At 47.0% G+C, this 19,510-nt stretch overlaps 2 protein-coding genes across 2 annotated transcripts; both read left to right on the top strand.

The window, feature by feature from the left end:
• Window positions 1-14,048: 14,048 nt before the first annotated feature.
• LOC123452635 (RING-H2 finger protein ATL67-like) lies at window positions 14,049-17,324 on the top strand. The gene is made up of 2 exons (XM_045129333.1): window positions 14,049-14,681; window positions 16,646-17,324. Exons 1-2 carry the CDS (start codon window positions 14,353-14,355, stop codon window positions 17,055-17,057), a joined length of 741 nt encoding a protein of 246 aa, XP_044985268.1. The 5' UTR covers window positions 14,049-14,352; the 3' UTR covers window positions 17,058-17,324.
• A 626-nt stretch (window positions 17,325-17,950) lies between these two features.
• On the top strand, window positions 17,951-18,971 carry LOC123452638 (stress-response A/B barrel domain-containing protein At5g22580-like). The gene is made up of 2 exons (XM_045129335.1): window positions 17,951-18,210; window positions 18,462-18,971. Exons 1-2 carry the CDS (start codon window positions 18,095-18,097, stop codon window positions 18,664-18,666), a joined length of 321 nt encoding a protein of 106 aa, XP_044985270.1. The 5' UTR covers window positions 17,951-18,094; the 3' UTR covers window positions 18,667-18,971.
• The last annotated feature ends 539 nt before the right edge of the window (window positions 18,972-19,510 follow it).

Raw genomic sequence — 19,510 nt, 5'->3', positions numbered from 1 at the left:
GTCGAGGACGACTTTATTTCAAGAAGGGGAGGATGATGAGGACATCAATACCATTGTTACACCCACAACCCCTCCTGTATACATAGTGTACCAATTACTAGAGCTCGCGCACTCCAATTAAATTATCATGTACTTCCGTTTCTTGAAAATCTTTCTAATGTTCATGAACATATGATGTTGTCTAAATTAAATACTTTTGTGTTACTTATGAATAAATGACCTAGCATGGACAAGAAGGATGACCATTGGAGAGGGATCAAGCATGGAGAAGAAGGAGCGCACGCGGGAAAGAACAATGGAGTTTTGAGTGGTGATTTTCGCACTTTGAAGCCACCATAATGAGGGCATGAAGGCTTGGACGAAATATACAAGATTCCGCTTCATAAATTTCGTCCATATGCTATTACAGGTGATGTGTCACCTTATTTTTGGGTGAAGCCCATGTAATTTCGAAATACCATATTATAGGTTGTTTTCAGAGTCCATATGTGTGCGGAAACCGAGTTAGGGTTGGTTTTGGATCCCTCCTCCAAGGGTCACAAAATCCCCTCTATTCCCCCATATATACAACCCTTAGGACGATGTTTAGACTTGAATTTTGTTTGGATTAAAAGTTTGCCATAGCTACAACTTCACGTCCTTCGTTTGTGTTTCACGACCAAACCAAGACGTCATAGAACCACACTTTTTCATCAATAAAGATTTCCTCTTATATTCGCAATATTCATATTGAAATTTTGGTTTTTTACTTCTTCTTCGTTTGCGTGCAGGAAACAGACCCTCGTGGTGAGGTTTATCGTGCTTCGGTGTGGTCAATAACCTCTCTAAGTTGGTTTAGCGATTGCAAAGGCGCGACGTCCTTGCATATTCGTAGTCGGATCATTAAATTCCATTCCACAAAAAACGATAGCCACCATCTCATCGATAGAAGGGACACATTTGCCTCTACCATTGGTCCAGTATCCCACCAAGCTAACCTACCTACTCTGTCAACTTTTGCTAATCCAACTATCATCTCTTGCATAGAATACTATTCGTATCTCTCACACACGAAATTCTTACGTGGCCTTCAATACTCCTACTCTTTCAATTATTTCGAGCGAAGGTTACCACCACCATACTCGGCTGTAGAGTAGAGAAAGCTACCACTATACTCCTATTGTGTATTTAATGTTGAGTATATTGATTATTAGGAAATATGAGATAGACTAGGATTTGTCCTACCTTATCTTGTGCTCCAAGTTGGTCATTCTACTCCTATATATATGCCCATGAGGCTCAAGCAATAAAACAACTATTGCACCAATCCTCTATTCCCTTTAAACATCGTATCTGCCGCAAGTTTCTAGACCTAGCCGCTGACCACCGCTTCCGCCCCGCGCGTCGTCCCTCGGGCGGTCGGCCTCCATGACCGCCGCCGGGGCCCGCGCCGCCCGTACCTAGGGTTCGTCCGCCGGTCGTGTTGGCTCGCTGCCCTAGAGAGTCTTTTTCCCGATCTCTTGATCCGGGTTTTCTCTATTTTGCCGGTCTCTTGATCAGCATTCTTCCTTTTTGGTTTTCTGATCTAAGATCGGGTTGCTTCGCCCGCCACCGCCATCGACACATGCGCCTCTACTCCGACCTAGGCGCGACCAACCGGCCTCTACTTCGACCCGGCGGCCTTACGTGACGCGGCGTCCCGTCATGGCCATCGTCCGCACATCTTCCCGCCCGTCACTTTACGCTGCCGTCGCCGCCCTGCACTGAACATGACTCCTACATCACCCACCTTCCGTCTTTGTCGACACTCGTCGGCCGCCTCGGGAACGTCGGCTACCTTAGGCCTGCTAGTTGCTGGCCCCCTCGTTGGATGTCGGCCTCCCGGTTGCCTTGGTCTCGTCGGTTCCCAGGCTTGCCGCTGCGCCGGGCCTGCCTACTACGCTGGGCCTGCGAGCTGCCTCGTGCTCCCAGACCATCGCCGACCACGTCTCGCATGCAGTTCCAGTTGGGGAACGTTGCATGGGAAAAAAATCCTACGCACACGAAGACCTATCATGGTGATGTCCATCTATGAGAGGAGATTAGATCCACATACCCTTGTAGATCGCTAAGCGGGAAGCGCTAAGAAATACGGTTAATGTAGTGGTACAGCTTCGTGATTCAAATCACCATCGTCCCACGATCCGTCCCATGATCCGTTCGTATCTAGCGCCGAACGGATGGCACCTCCGCGTTCAGCACACGTACAGCTCGATGACGAAGAAGTAGATGAGTTCTCCAGCAGCATGACGACACTCCGGTGGTGGTGATGATCTACTCCTGCAGGGCTCCGCCCGAGCTCCGTAGAAATCTGATCTAGAGGAAGAACTACGTGGTATAGGTTTGAGTTGCACGTGGCAAAGTTGTGTCTCAAAAAACCCTAAACCACCAATATATATAGGAGGAGGGGAGAGGCTAGCCTTGGAGCTCCAGGGAGCCCCAAGGGCGCCGGCCGAAGGGAGGAGGTGGACTGCCACCCCAATTTGGTTTGGGGGAAGGAGTCCACTCCTTCCTTCCCACCTCCCTCTTTCCTTTGGTATTTTCCACTTGTGGCGCCATAGCCCTATTGGGTTGGCAACATAGGCCCACTAAGGGCTGGTGCACCACCCTAGGGTCACTGGGCTCACTCCCGGGTGGGTGGGCCCCTCCCGGTGAATACCCGGAACCCATTCGTCATTCCCGGTACACTGCCGGTAATGCCCGAAACTTTCCGGTGACCAAATGAAACCATCCTATATATCAATCTTCATTTTTGGACCATTCCGGAAACCCTCGTGACGTTCGTGATCTCATCCGGGACTCCGAACAACCTTCGGTAACCACACATATAACTCAACTATACAAAAACATCATCGAACCTTAAGTGTGCAGACCCTGCGGGTTCGAGAACTATGTAGACATGACCAGAGACACTCCTCGGTCAATATCCAATAGCGGGACCTGGATGTCCATATTGGATCCTACATATTCTACTAAGATCTTATCGGTTGAACCTTTGTGCCAAGGATTTATATAATCCCGTATGTCATTCCCTTTGTCCTTCGGTATGTTACTTGACCGAGATTCGATCGTCGATATCCGTATACCTATTTCAATCTCGTTACCAGCAAGTCTCTTTACTCGTTCCATAATACAAGATCTCGTGACTTACACTTGAGTCACATTGCTTGCAAGGCTTGTTTGTGACGTTGTATTACCGAGTGGGCCCCGAGGTACCTCTCCGCCACACGGAGTGACAAATCCCAGTCTTGATCCATACTAACTCGACGAACACCTTCTGAGATACCTGTAGAGCACCTTTATAGTCACCCAATTACGTTGTGACGTTTGATACACACAGGGTATTCCTCCGGTGTCAGTGAGTTATATGATCTCATGGTCATAGGAATGAATACTTGACACGCAGAAAACAATAGCAATAAAATGAAATGATCACATGCTACGTTCATAGTTTGGGTCTAGTCCATGACATGATTCTCCTAATGATGTGATCCAGTTATCAAGTGACAACACTTGCATATGGTTAGAAAACCTTAACCATCCTTGATCAACTAGCTAGCCAACTAGAGGCTTGCTAGGGACATTGTTTTGTCTATGTATTCACACATGTATCTATGTTTTCATTCAATACAATTATAGCATGGATAATAAACGATTATCTTGAAACAGGAAATATAATAATAACTATTTTATCATTGCCTCTCGGGCATATTTCCTATATTCTCCCACTTGCACTAAAGTCAATAATCTAGTCCTCACATCGCTATGCGACGTACATTGTTATGAATCTAACACCCATACAGTTCTGGTGTTGATCATGCTTCGCTCGTGGAAGAGGTTTAGTCAGCGGATCTGCTACATTTAGATCCATGTCCACTTTGCAAATATTTATGTCCTCTCCTTCGACGTAGTCGCAGATGAGGATGAAGCGTCGTTTGATGTGTCTAGTCTTCTTGTGAAACCTTGGTTCCTTTGCTAAAGCAATGGCACCAGTGTTGTCACAGAACAGAGTTATTGGATTTAGTGCGCTCGGCACAACTCCAAGATCCGTCATGAAGTGCTTCATCTAGACACCCTCCTTAGCTGCCTCCAAGGCAGCCATGTACTCCGCTTCACATGTAGAATCTGCTACGACGCTTTGCTTGGAACTACACCAGCTTACCCACCCCCATTAAGAATAAATACGTATCCGGTTTGAGACTTAGAGTCATCCGGATCAGTGTCAAAGCTTGCCACGACGTAACCCTTTACGACGAGCTCTTCGTCACCTCCATAAACGAGAAACATTTCCTTAGTCCTTTTTAGGTACTTCAGAATATTCTTGACTGCCGTCCAGTCATCCACTCCTGGATTACTTTGAAACCTGCCTGCCATACTTACGGCCAGGCTGACGTCCGGTCTAGTGCACATCATTGCATACATGATAGAACCTATGGCTGAAGCATAGGGTACGGTACTCATCTTTTCTCTATCTTCCGCAGTTGCTGGGCACTGAGTCTTACTCAATTTTATACCTTGTAATACTGGCAAGAACCCCTTCTTGGACTGTTCCATTTTGAACTTCTTCAAAACTTTATCAAGGTATGTGCTTTGTGAAAGTCCTATCACGCGCCTTGATCTATCCCTATAGATCTTAATGCCTAGAATGTAAGCAGCTTCTCCTAGGTCCTTCATAGATAAACTTTTATTCAAGTAATCCTTTACGCTCTCCAAAAACTCCATGTTGTTTCCAATCAGCAATATGTCATCCGCATATAATATTAGAAACTCCACATAGCTCCCACTCAATTTCTTGTCAATACAAGATTCTCCAACAACTTGTATAAACCCAAATGCTTTGATCACCTCATCAAAGCGCTTATTCCAACTCCGAGATGCTTGCACCAGTCCATAAATGGATCTCTGGAGCTTGCATACTTTGTTAGCATTCTTTGGATCGACAAAACCTTTGGGTTGCATCATATACAACTCTTCCTTAAGAAAACCGTTAAGCAACGCTGTTTTGACATCCATCTGCCAGATTTCATAATCGAAAAATGCAGCTATTGCTAACATGATTCGGACGGACTAAAGCATCGCTACCGGTGAGAACGTCTCATCGTAGTCAACTCCTTGAACTTGTGAAAAACCCTTTGCCACAAGTCGAGCTTTATAAATTGTTACATTACCGTCCGCATCCGTCTTCTTCTTAAAGATCCATTCGTTCTGAATAGGCTTGCGGCCTTCAGGTAATACTTCCAAAGTCCACACTTTGTTTTCATACATAGATCCTATCTCGGACTTCATGGCCTCCAGCCATTTGTTGGAATCCGGGCCCACCATAGCTTCTTCATAATTCGCAGGTTCATTGTTGTCTAACAACTTGATTGATAAGACAGGATTATCGTACCACTCAGGAGCAACACGTGATCTTGTCGACCTGTGAGGTCCGATAGTAACTTGATCCTAAGTTTCATGATCATCATCATTAACTTCCTCCTCAATCGGCATCGCTTTGACAGAGGTTTCCCCTTGCCCTGCGCCACCATTTAGAGGGATTAGAGGTTCGACAACCTCATCAAGTTCTATCTTCCTCCCACTCAATTCTTTCGAGAGAAACTCCTTCTCAAGAAATGCTCCGTTCTTGGCAACAAACACTTTGCCCTCGGATTTGAGATAGAAGGTGTACCCAACTATCTCCTTTGGATAACCTATGAAGACACACTTTTCTGCTTTGGGTTCCAGCTTTGCAGGCCGAAGCTTTTTGACATAAGCATCACATCCCCAAACTTTAAGAAACGACAACTTTGGCCTCTTGCCATACCACAGCTCGTATGGTGTCGTCTCAACAGATTTTGATGGTGCCCTATTTAAAGTGAATGCAATTGTCTCTAATGCATAACCCCAAAACGATAACGGCAAATCAGTAAGATACATCATAGATTGCACCATTTCTAACAAAGTACGATTACGATGTTCCGACACACCATTACGCTGTGGTGTTCCAGGCGATATTAACTATGAAACGATTCCACATTGTCTCAAGTGAGCACCAAACTCGAAACTCAGATATTCACCCCCACGATCAGAACGTAGGAACTTGATCTTCTTGTTATGATGATTTTCAACTTCACTCTGAAATTGCTTGAACTTCTGAAACGTTTCAGACTTGTGCTTCATCAAGTAGATATATCCATACCTGCTCAAATCGTTAGTGAATGTGAGAAAATAACGATATCTGCCGCGCGCCTCCACACTCATTGGACCGCACACATCGGTATGTATGATCTCCAACAAGTCACTTGCATGCTCCATTGTTCCGGAGAACAGAGTCTTAGTCATCTTGCCCATGAGGCATGGTTCGCACGTGTCAAGTGATTCAAAATCAAGTGACTCCAAAAGCCCATCAGAATAGAGTTTCTTCATGCGCTTTACACCAATATGACCTAAGCGGTAGTGCCACAAAAACATGGCGCTATCATTGTTAACTCTACATATTTTGGTCTCAATGTTGTGTATATGTGTATTATCACTATCAAGATTCAATATGAACAATCCTCTCACATTGGGTGCATGACCATAAAAGATATTACTCATAGAAATAGAACAACCATTATTCTCTAACTTAAACTAGTAACCGTCTCGCAACAAACAAGATCCAGATATAATGTTCATGCTTAACGTAGGCACTAAATAACAATTATTTAAGTTCGTAACTAATTCTGATGGTAACTGAAGTGAGACTGTGCCGACGGCGATTGCATCAACCTTGGAACCATTTCCCACGCGCATCGTCACTTCATCCTTCGTCAGCCTTCGTTTATTCCACAGTTCCTGCTTCGAGTTGCAAATATGAGCAACAGAACATGTATCAAATACCCAGGCACTACTACGAGAGTTGGTTAAGTACACATCAATAACATGTATATCAAATATACCTGATTTTTCTTTGGCCGCCTTCTTATCAGCCAAGTACTTGGGGGCAGTTGCGCTTCCAGTGACCCATTCCCTTGCAATAATAACACTCTGTTTTCGGCTTAGGTCGAGCCTTGGGTTTCTTCGTCGGATTGGCAACAGGCTTGCCGCTCTTTGGAGTTACCCTTCTTGCCTTTGTCGTTTCTCTTGAAACTAGTGGTCTTATTGACCATCAACACTTGATGCTCTTTCCGGAGTTTTGACTGTGTGACTTTCAGCATCGCGAATAACTCGTCGGGAAACTTGTTCATCCCTTGCATGTTATAGTTCAACACAAAGCTCTTATAGCTAGGTGGTAGTGATTGAAGAATTCTGTCAGTGATAGCCTCTTGCGGGAGTTCAATCCCCAGCTCATCTAGACGGTTTGAGTACCCAGACATTTTGAGCACATGTTCACTGGCAGACGAATTCTCCTCCATCTTGCAAGCATAGAATTTATCAGATGTCTCGATCCGGGCATTCTTCTAAAAGATAAACTTCAACTCCTCGAACATCTCATATGCTCCATGACGCTCAAACTGACGTTGAAGTCCCGGTTCTAAGCCATACAAGACTGCACATTGAACTACTGAGTAGTCCTCCTTACGTGTTAACTAGGCATTCAAAACATCTTGGCTAGACGTATGGGTGGTTCATCTCCTAGCGCTGCATTAAGGACATAATCCTTTTTCCCAGCTTGCAGGAGCAGCTTTAGATTACGAGCCCAGTCTACAAAGTTGCTTCCATCATCTTTCAACTTAGCTTTCTCTAGGAACGTATTGAAATTCAGGGTTGCTACTGCGTGAGCCATTGATCTACAACATAAAACATTGCAAAGCGGAATTAGACTATGTTTAAGATAATTAGAGTTTATATAATCAAATTACTGATAAACTCCCACTCAAAAAGTATATCTCTCTAGTCATTTGTGTGGTACATGATCCAAATCCACTAACTCAAGTCCGATCATCACGTGAGTTGAGTATAGTTTCAGTGGTAAGCATCTCTATGCTAATCATATCAACTATACGATTCATGCTCGACCTTTCGGTATCTTGTGTTCCAAGGCCATGTCTGCACATGCTAGGCTCGTTAAGTTTAACCCGAGTGTTCCGCGTGTGCAACTGTTTTGCACCCGTTGTATGTGAACGTTGAGTCTATCACACCCGATCATCACGTGTTGTCTCGAAACGACGAACTGTCGCAACGGTGCACAGTCGGGGAGAACACAATTTCATCTATAAATTTTAGTGAGAGATCACCTTATAATGCTACCATCGTCCTAAGCAACATAAGGTGCATAGAAGTATTAACATCACATGTAATTCATAAGTGACATGATATGGCCATCATCTTGTGCTTCTTGATCTCCATCACCAAAGCACCAGCATGATCTTCTTGTCACCGGCGCGACACCATGATCTCCATCATCGTGCTGCCATCGAGGTTGTCGTGCTATCTATGCTATTACTACTAAAGCTACAACCTAGCAATATAGTAAACGCATCTGCAAATACAAACGTTAGTTTAAAGACAACCCTATGGCTCCTGCCGGTTGTCGTAGCATCGACGTGCAAGTCGATATTAACTATTACAACATGATCATCTCATACATCCAATATATCACATCACGTCTTTAGCCATATCATATCACAAGCATACCCTGCAAAAACAAGTTAGACGTCCTCTAATTTGTTGTTGCATGTTTTACGTGGTTGTAATGAGTATCTAGTATGATCGCATCTTACTTACGCAAAAACCACAACGGAGATGTGCAAATTGCTATTTAACCTCTCTCCAAGGACCGCCTCAGTCAAAACCAATTCAACTAAAGTCGAAGAAACCGACACCCGCCAGTCATCTTTATGCAACGAGTTGCATGTCAGTCGATGAAACCAGTCTCTCGTAAGCGTACGAGTAATGTCGGTCTGGGCCGCTTTAATCCAACAATACCGTCGAATCGAGTAAAGACTAGGGAGGGCAGCAAATCGAACATCAACTCCCATAAAACCTTTTGTGTTCTACTCGAGATGACATCTACGCATGAACCTAGCTCATGATGCCACTGTTGGGAAACGTTGCATGGGAAACAAAAAAATTTCCTACGCACACGAAGACCTATCATGTGATGTCCATCTACGAGGGGAGATTAGATCCACATACCCTTGTAGATCGCTAAGCGGGAAGCGTTAAGAAACACAGTTGATGTAGTGGTACAACTTCGTGATTCAAATCACCGTCGTCCCACGATCCATTCCGATCTAGCGCCGAACGGATGACACCTCCGTGTTCAACACACGTATAGCTCGATGACGATCTCGGCCTTCTTGATCCACCAAGAGAGACGGAGAAGTAGATGAGTTCTCCGGCAGCGTGACGGCGCGCCGGTGTTGGTGATGATCTATTCCTGCAGGGCTCCGCCCGAGCTTCGCAGAGGTGATCTATACATTGTTGATTTCACTAAAAACACAAACCTTGTACATGTCTGATTGTAAAATCATCTAAAGGTTGGCTATGGCATAGAAGGCTAGGACATGTTGGTATGCGTAATCAAGACAATCCTATCAAAGGTGATCATATTCTTGGTGTTAAAGATGTTATATTGGAAAAAGATAGACTTTGTAGTGCTTGTCAAGCAGGGAAACAAGTACGAGGAAGTCATTTCGTGAAGAACATCATGACTACTAGAAGGCCACTCGAGCTGCTTCACATGGATCTCTTTGGTCCCAATGCTTACAAGAGACTTGGTGGAAATTCTCTTGGTCTAGTCATTGTTGATGATTTTTCTAGATTTACATGGGTATTCTTTCTTGATGACAGGTCGCACGTACAATATTTGTTCAAGAACTTCGCTCAGAAAGCCCAAAATCAGTTTGAAGTGAAGATCAAGAAATTACGGAGTGACAAAGGATCAGAGTGTCGGGGAACGTTGCATGGGAAACAAAAAATTTCCTACGCACACGAAGACCTATCATGGTGATGTTCATCTACGAGAGGAGGTTAGATCTACGTACCCTTGTAGATCGCTAAGCGGGAAGCATTAAGAAACGCGGTTGATGTAGTCGTACAGCTTCGTGATTCAAATCACCGTCGTCCCATGATCCGTCCCACGATCCGTTCCGATCTAGCGGCGAACGGACGACACCTCCGCGTTCAGCACACGTACAACTTGATGACAATCTCGGCCTTCTTGATCCAGCAAGAGAGACGGAGAAGTAGATGAGTTCTCCGGCAGCATGACGGCGCTCCGGTGGTGGTGATGATCTACTCCTGTAGGGCTCCGCCCGAGCTCCGTAGAAATCCGATCTAGAGGAAGAACTACGTGGTATAGGTTTGAGTTGCATGTGGCAAAGTTGTGTCTCAAAGAACCCTAAACCACCAATATATATAGGAGGAGGGGAGGGGCTAGCCTTGGGGCTCAAGGGAGACCCAAGGGTGTCGGCCGAAGGGAGGAGGTGGACTTCCACCCTAATTCGGTTTGGGGGAAGGAGTCCACTCCTTCCTTCCCACCTCCCTCTTTCCTTTTTTTTTCTTTCCGTTGGTATTTTCCACTTGTGGCGCCATGGCCCTATTGGGATGGCCTCACCAGCCCACTAAGGGCTGGTGCGCCACCCTAGGGGCACTGGGCTCACTCCCGGGTGGGTGGGCCCCTCCCGGTGAATACCCGGAACCCATTCGTCACTCCCGGTACACTGCCGGTAATGCCCGAAACTTTCCGTGACCAAATGAAACCATCCTATATATCAATCTTCATTTCCGAACCATTCCGGAAACCCTCGTGACGTTCGTGATCTCATCTAGGAATCCGAACAACCTTCGGTAACCACACATATAACTCAACTATACTAAAACATCATCGAACCTTACGTGTGCAGACCCTGCGGGTTCGAGAACTATGTAGACATGACCCGAGACACTCCTTGGTCAATATCCAATAGCGGGACCTGGATCTCCATATTGGATCCTACATATTCTACGAAGATCTTATCGGTTGAACCTCTGTGTCAAGGATTCACATAATCACGTATGTCATTCCCTTTGTCCTTCGATATGTTACTTGCCCGAGATTCGATCGTCGGTATCCGTATACCTATTTCAATCTCGTTACCGGTAAGTCTCTTTACTCGTTCCGTAATACAAGATCCTGTGACTTACACTTGAGTCACATTGCTTGCAAGGCTTGTTTGTGATGTTGTATTACCGAGTGGGCCCCAAGATACCTCTCCGTCACACGGAGTGACAAATCCCAGTCTTGATCCATACTAACTCAACGGACACCTTCGGAGATACCTGTAGAGTACCTTTATAGTCACCCAGTTACGTTGCGACGTTTGATACACACAAGGTATTCCTCCCGGTGTCAGTGAGTTATATGATCTCATGGTCATAGGAATGAATACTTGACACGCAGAAAACAATAGCAATAAAATGACACGATCACATGCTACGTTCATAGTTTGGGTCTAGTCCATCACATGATTCTCCTCATGATGTGATCCAATTATCAAGTGTCAACACTTGCATATGGTCAGAAAACCTTAACCATCCTTGATCAACTGGCTAGCCAACTAGAGGCTTGCTAGGGACATTGTTTTGTCTATGTATCCACACATGTATCTATGTTTTCATTCAATACAATAATAGCATGGATAACAAACAATTATCTTGAAACAGAAAATATAATAATAACTATTTTATCATTGCCTCTAGGGAATATTTCCAACAGTTCCCCGTTGGCCGTCGTTGCCTTAGTTTGCTCGGCCACCCCACATCATCGTCCATGACGCCGTCATCATCATCGAGCAACGCCCCAACCTCGCGTGCGATCGGATTGATCACCCGCCCGCCACGATCGACTCCATCCTCGCCATGCAGCTGACCTGATCAAGTCGGTTGCATGCGCCTCCGCGGGTCTTGTGAAGGCTGTCCCGAGTATAGCGTGCCCCTCCACTGATCGAGCAACTGTCTGCCGCTGCGTTGCCCCATAGGGCTGCAGTGCCATCACCCAGTGGTTCTCCCAGCGGTTTCCCCGACCCGCGAGCCACCGCTACACCATCCCTTCGGGTTGTAGTGTAGCGGCACGCGGTCGTGGCCGTCGCTCGAGGCCTTCCGTGTGGCTGCACTGACCTGTGCACCACCGCTGCGTCGCCCCTTCGGGTCGTAGCATTGCGGCATGCGGCCTACGCCGCCACCCCGAGGTCTTCCCGCTGTCGCCCCGACCCGCACGTTGCCGCTTCGTCGCCCCTTCGGGTCGTAGCAATGTGGCACGCGGTCCACTCCGCCGTCCCCGCGCGTCGACTTCCTGTGGTATGCGCCGCGTCGTCTCTTTCGGCGCGGGAACGCCATCGTCCGCGCCGGTCTTCGTCATGCTGTCGGGCTCTTCCTCGCCTACTTCGAGCATCGCCGCCGCGCTCCTAACCAGCCGCCGCCGCCGCCATCAGGCCAGCACCGCCGCTCTCCTTTGGCACTGCTGCAACTTGCTCACCCGAGCCGCATCGCCCGTCCAGCTCCTTCATCTTCGTTCAGCAGCAGCTCATCGCCAGCGTCGCCGTCGTCTTCCCCAACCACTTCATCTACTCCGACCAATGCGGGCAACATGGACCCCCGCCGATTTGCACCGCAACCGTCGTTGAGTCGTTCTCTGATATCCTCTCGACATGGCGTGCAGGTTGTTCGCTGGTCCCCGTCTCCACATGCCCGGTGCTGGCAACACTGACGTGTGCCTTCGTCCCCGATGTGCTCCTAGGCCTGGCAAGCCTAGCGCGGAGCATCACTAATATCGACTTCGTTCGTCTACGCATGCGCGGTGATGGCAACATCGATGCATGCCTTCGTCCACGATGTGTTCCCGGGCTTGGCAAACCCGGCACGACGCGTCGTCAACTACGTCTCCTTCTCGACACATCACTACTTTGACACCACTACATCCACCCCTAACTCGGCGCCTCCTTGCGCCAGGGCTTCACGGCGACTTCCTCGACACCGGTTACCCCGACTCGACATCGACCACGACGTTCTTTGCACTGCTACCTCGACCGCGGCTACACCATACTACGCTCTCGGCTACCTCGACATCGGCACAAAGGGCTACCGCCTTGCTTGAGAAACCTCGTCGGTATCCACTCCAGCTACAACTTCCATGATGCCTCGACCATTACGACTGTGGGGGGATGTCCCTCGGCTTATCTTCGGATTCTTCTTCAGTCTCACCGTCTGCGTCGCTACCGCTGTGACTTCAGGGGGATCTTGAGTATATTGATTATTAGAAAATATGAGATAGACTAGGAATTGTCTTACCTTGCCTTGTACTCTAAGTTGATCATTGTACTTATATATATATATATGTCCATGAGGCTCAAGCAATAAAACAACCATTCCACCAATCCTCTATTACTTTTCAACATTTAACAGACACCGGTTTAACGTTGACTAATTTCCACCGTCACTCACTATGGCGGTAGCTTGTCTTACCATACACTAATAGACTATAACAATGATTTTTTTTTTACAACAGAAGTCAGATCGCGCTTAATTTCTGAAGAAGGATGGCCAGTACGACGTCAGCACGCTTGGGCTCACGGGAGTAGGAGACTACAATTAAGTTCAGAATGAAACAGGAACTCGTTCGGGGACGTAGCTCAGATGGTAGATTGCTCGCTTAGCATGCGAGAGGCACGGGGATCGATACCCCGCATCTCCACCCACCTTTTTGTGAAAAATCCTTGTCAATCTTTTTTTTGCTGACTCGCTGCTCGGCCCAGCCATGGGTTCCGTCGCTGACCCGCTGCGTGGCTTGGAACCTCACGCCTCATCATCTATCTCCCGCCTCGCCCTGCGTACTCAAGTCCACCCACCTTTTTGTGAAAAATCCTTGTCAATCTTTTTTTTGCTGACTCGCTGCTCGGCCCAGCCATGGGTTCCGTCGCTGACCCGCTGCGTGGCTTGGAACCTCACGCCTCATCATCTATCTCCCGCCTCGCCCTGCGTACTCAAGTCGACACGGTATCTTTCCCTTTTGCGCCGCTCCGCCCATCCGTCGCTCGCAAATCCGTCCTATTCGTATCTATCTATCTGCTGCCGCCGTCCGTAGTGCGCGCCCGGTGGTGGGAGGGTCACGGCCCCGCCCGCTGCAGCCACACACCCTTCCTTCCTTCCTTTCCTTGATGAAGGCCACCGATCCGCCCCCACCACCGCACCGCATCCCGTTCCCGACGGATAAAAATCCACGCGACACGCAACAACTTCCTAAATGCGAGCGCAACGGCGTGAGTGCGCAGCAGACGCAGATCCCATTCTATTAACACAAACCACACCACACCACACCACACCAGCGAGGGGGAGAACAGAGAAGGGGAGGGGGAGAGGCAGCGCCCACGCTCGCGCTCCCATCCGCCGCCAGCCATGGCGTCGGGGGTGTCCACGAGCATGGTGCTCACGCTGCTCGGCTTCTGCGTCAGCGTGCTCTTCATACTCTTCGTCTGCTCCAGGCTCGTCTGCGCGCTCGTGCGCCGCCGTCGGCGCCGCTCCCGGGCCTCGCCGCTCCCGCCGGGCTTCCCGCCCCTCGCCGCCAACTACTTCTTCGCCGTCCAGGTCGACCGCCTGGGGGGGCAGCCAGCGGCCGGCCCCGGCGCCGGGGGGCTTGACCTGGCCGCCGTCGCCTCCTTCCCCACCCGCGCCTTCTCAGCTGCATCGCCCTCCTCAGACTCCGACTCCTCCGACGCGGCCCCGCAGTAAGTGGCTGCTCCTCGATCTGCCTTTGCTCCGTCCAATCGCCGATTCCAATCTGTCCCCGTGCCATGCGCTTCCTTGCGTTGCCTGCCGTCTAAACTCTAAACTTGGAATCTACTCCTACTCCACTGTGTAGCGCCGTTTAGTCAGTATATCCCTCGTATTCACTGGAATTGCACTTCCGATGGGATTGTGTGTCTCGGTCGTGCAAGTTTTAGTTGATCCTTAGGCACTGATTTAGGGCGACCAGCGCTGCAATTATGAGCTTGTATCTGTGAGGGCGCACTCACTGATGAGTGCCGAAAGAGGGATCTCACCATCATTATTGTAAGGCAAGGATTAGTGTCATTGTCACTGTCTAGTTGGGTTCTTTTGGATACTAGTGCTGTGAGCACTGAATCCTCACATACATACATGCCAAATACTTTTTGGTTAGACTTCTAATATTAGTACCAAGGTGGGACTGGGACTGTGAAATCCCATGCTTCAGTTCCAACTTGCTCAATGATGCAAGTTGCTAACGCATCATTAGCTAACATGAATTTGGTGTTTCTTAACAACTTTACCATAGACTATATTATGTGGATAAAGAATTGTTGAGCTTTGCCCGGCGTTAGTTGTTATAAACATACTGCCTAAAAGGATAGTTATCCTAGGTATATACTACCCACCATTGTCCTCAGTAACCTTTGGCAAGTATTTGCATTCTTCTAACCACTTCTCAGTGTGAGTATTTGAGATGGATCCCCTCTTGTAGAAGTGAAGCTGTCCTTGAGAGTGTTTTTAGATTCTGTTAGTACCATAGGAAATGTCCTTCAGCATGTTGGTGCCTAAGAAAAAACATGTGACCTTTTTAGTACCAGAGTCCTGGTTACGGTGTTTAACTGGGATTGACTATTGAACCATTAGGTCCCCAAGATTTCATTTTCATTGGACAGATAAGACAACTTGGTTAATAACATCTAACTGAAATACAAATATCTTTGAGCTGCTCCTGAATAAAATCATACAGTACTGAAGAATAATGGTGCATCACAATTAAGGAGTATATTGTGAGTACTCACATATGCTTAATTAGAGGGAGGCTAGGACTGGCTTGGTTGTCTGATGTCCGATCTAGTCCTTCACTGTTAGTTGAACAAGTCTTTCGCTGGATGCACATCATTTACTACTACCTCCGTCCCATAATATAAGATGTTATTACAACCAATATATGAGTACAATGGTTGTAATAACATACTCCCTCCGTCCAAAATAAGTGTCTCAAGCTTAGTACAACTTTGTACTAGATCTGGTACAAAGTTAAGACACTTATTTTGGGATGGAGGGATAATAATATTATGGGAATTACTTGCACCAATTGTGTGATTCACCTTTGTGTTTAGTATCTTGAAACAAACACCAAACATCCCATCCAGTTTCCCAGCTAGTTTTTGGCAGCACAGTTTTTCCAAAATCGTAATAATCTAAGCTTAGTATTCCATTGTATGGGCAATGAATACTTCAGTTTCTAAAAACTGCAGTTTTTCTCGGTTTGGTTTAGAAAAAAAGTGAGGTAGAAATCTCTTTTTCAAACAGTACCAAAAATATACAGTAGTTGAGATACTGCGGTTTATGAATCTGTTGTATTTGTTGATGCCAAACACATTGACGTATTTAAAACCGTGGTTTCTAAGAAAACACAGTATTCTCCTAAAACTCCAAAAAAAACTGAGCTATCGAAATAGCCTGCCTCTTTTTATCTACGCATCACTAGTTGATCATTTTCAGATTTGTCCTTCATACTTTATTGCTTTGCTGAGCTAGTATATTTTTATTTATACAAAAGCTCATTACTTGATAGTGTGTGCATGTGTTGGTGTGTTATATTCTGTATTTCCATTTTTTCCTGTGCTTATTTTTTGTAGCAATTGTTCCTGGTTACACCAAAATATAAACTCTGAGCTGTTCGTGTCTTCTCTCGCAGGTGTGTTGTTTGTCTTGCAGAATACGAGGACAAAGATGTGCTCCGCACTCTTCCTTACTGTGGCCACAATTTCCATATGGTGTGCATAGATGCTTGGCTAAAGCAGCACTCAACGTGCCCAGTCTGTAGAATTTCACTGTCTGACTATCCTGATATCAAGCATATTGCGCCTCCTTTACCAAGTGCAGTGGTGATACCAATACCTATACCTCCTTATTCCCCCGAAGCATCCATATCGGATCCGTGTCATTGCCTGTTTGTCGGCACGGGGCATTCGCCAAGGCCATCGGAGGTTCTTCAAAGCGAACCCGACCAGGCGAATCGGACAGTACCCGGTCCATCCTTGGATGGGCCAAACAACTTGACGTTGTCTGAGGTTACCTCTCCTGGCGAAATAACAACGAAACAGTAAAACAGCACATGGAGAGTCCTTGTATTCCCAGCAGGTCGTGATCTGCCCAGCTAAGCCCCCAGCAAGTAGCTGTTTGGAGTTTCTTTTGTGCCGTGTGTTGCACGGTGCGGTGAACAACCTGTAAACCTGGAAACATCTGCCCATGTGGATGTCTGTTATAGGTTAGATTTCCGCGGGTTCGATGTAAATATGAGAAATCTTTGGGTTTCTTGTCGAAAAGCCACACATTTGCTCGATAATTTCACTGAAAACAGTCCATTATATCCATCTATGGTAGCCCACTGAGAATTGTTGTAGGAACATCATCATCAGTGCATTGCATGTACCAATGCTGTCATCAAACAGGATGGGTAGGGCATCTTGATTTGTTGGTTGAGATGACTGTCTTAATGCAGATGAACTGATGAGCTAACAAACATGTTGACAATGTCGTGCTCATGCATCCATAAGATAATTCTTTCATGAACAGCATAAAGATTAGCTGGTGTACTGTTTGCATCCACTTGGAAGCAGCAGCATGCTGCTTGCTTCAGTGACCATGGTTAAGTGACCCAATTGCAATTGGCTGGTTTGAGGTTAACTGACCTGCACTGCAGGGAACTGGAACCAGTACAATGCTGCATGATTCTGATCCAGAATTCGGGATCACAACATCTAACTCCAGAGTCCAGAATGATGATACTTGTTCCGAAAGGAGACCCCTGTGGGCCCTGACACACCGATGTCGGGCCAGTGGGGCCCACTCATGGCTCGTGGTAGATCTAACAGTGTGCTCAAGAGTCAAGACCAACAGCAGAGACATTGTCTACAGCTACAAGTGTGCTGCCAAGAAGAAGAAAATAAATAAATAAATAAGCCTATTTACAGTGAGTGATTCCTGTCGGTGGTGGTGGTGGCCCTCACCGGAGTAGAGCTCTCATCCCGTCCATAAAACGGCCAGCACCGTGGCGTGATGATACGCATCCGCTGCAAAAGTGCAGAGCCACCAGAGGAGAAAGCTTGGGTCACTCAGCTTTGCACTTGTGACTTGTTCAGCCATGGAGTTCAAGCACCTTTGCCTGGTCAGGTTCAAGGAGGGCGTGGTGGTGGACGACATCATTCAGCAGCTCACCAAGCTCGCCGCTGAGCTCGACACCGTCAAATTCTTTGGGTGGTATGCATCTGCATTTCATTTGTTCCGAAAAAGGGATTCCATCTTTTTTCACTGCAGAAGTACACCTCAAACTGCAGGCTGCATTTTTCTTTTTGAAGAACACTGAAGTCTTGCACCGGCGACGAAAACTGTGTCCAAGTTTATAAATAATTCAGCAACAACAGATCAACATTATTTGATATAAGAGTTTATTTGATGTAAGGGATGGGAGTACATCATTGATTGTTGCTTGTGTTGCGTTGGCGTTGCAGGGGAAAGGACGTGCTGAACCAGGAGACGCTGACGCAGGGCTTCACCCACGTCTTCTCCATGAGCTTCGCGAGCGCCGAGGACCTGGCGGCGTGCATGGGCCACGAGAAGCACTCTGCCTTCGCCGCCACCTTCATGGCCGTGCTCGACAAGGTCGTCGTCCTCGACTTCCCCTTCGTCGTTGCCAAGCCGGCGCCATCCGCTTGAACCCAGTACCCCACCCTGGTATCTGTCTGTTACCAAGCAAGTAAGCATCTACGTACCATCACCAACCACTGTCTGAAAGGTGCCTACCATTTCATGTAATAGCCACCATCCATCTATCTATCTGAAGGCTGCAGCTGTGAATGATGTACCTAAGGCCTCCTATTTTTTGCTTGCTTGTCCTGCTACTGCAGCGTTAACCGGCCGTCTAGCCTGTAAAGCCTCCCGTGTAACTCTATTCCGTGCATTCCGTTCAAAAGTTGCTTGGTTATATCATCCTTGAATAAACATCGCTGGTTTTGCTTTTACTTTGCGGTCTTGATGATGAATTGATGGATATCTGTAATGGCTCACTCCTGCTTACCACTATTGCATAAACACTAAACTCTGGCAATGTGAGCTGAAGGCATTGGTGAACAGTAACATGTCAGAATTCTCATGTGAAGGCATTTATTTACAGTGGCCGTTCAATTGCTGCCCTTGGGGTGGTTGAGCGGGGCTATCTTTCTTGGCTACTCCTTCATTATTTCCCAAGAATGAGGGCCGGCCCGATGCACACCACCATCTCATCTTGTTAATACTTAATAGTCAAAACGTCAAAAGTTACTGCAGACTTTGTCGAATGGTAATACGGACGAGTCGAAAGAAATTCCAGCGACATGAGAATGCCAATATTAACACGAATCGCACATGCAACTCAATATTCAAACAACTATTCAGAGTTATTGGGTTTCGTCGAACAGCCTGTAGGAAATCCCGTTGTCGCACCCGATTCATCGCCCTTTGTTTTTCAAAATAAAGGGTTTCATATTTAGACTTTTCTGATAGAGGTGGTATTAATCAGATC

The sequence above is a fragment of the Hordeum vulgare genome, chromosome 5H (assembly GCF_904849725.1).
Source record: "Hordeum vulgare subsp. vulgare chromosome 5H, MorexV3_pseudomolecules_assembly, whole genome shotgun sequence".
Taxonomy (NCBI): domain Eukaryota; kingdom Viridiplantae; phylum Streptophyta; class Magnoliopsida; order Poales; family Poaceae; genus Hordeum; species Hordeum vulgare.
Note: the sequence above shows the minus strand (reverse complement) of the source record. Positions and strands in the feature narration are given on the sequence as shown.

Bases quoted from the DNA above. Each gene is read 5' to 3' on its own strand.
- LOC123452635 (XM_045129333.1), top strand. From the start codon at position 14,353: ATGGCGTCGGGGGTGTCCACGAGCATGGTGCTCACGCTGCTCGGCTTC. The intron at 14,682-16,645 runs GTAAGTGGCTGC...CTTCTCTCGCAG, and splicing joins TCCTCCGACGCGGCCCCGCA to GTGTGTTGTTTGTCTTGCAG.
- LOC123452638 (XM_045129335.1), top strand. From the start codon at position 18,095: ATGGAGTTCAAGCACCTTTGCCTGGTCAGGTTCAAGGAGGGCGTGGTG. The intron at 18,211-18,461 runs GTATGCATCTGC...TTGGCGTTGCAG, and splicing joins ACCGTCAAATTCTTTGGGTG to GGGAAAGGACGTGCTGAACC.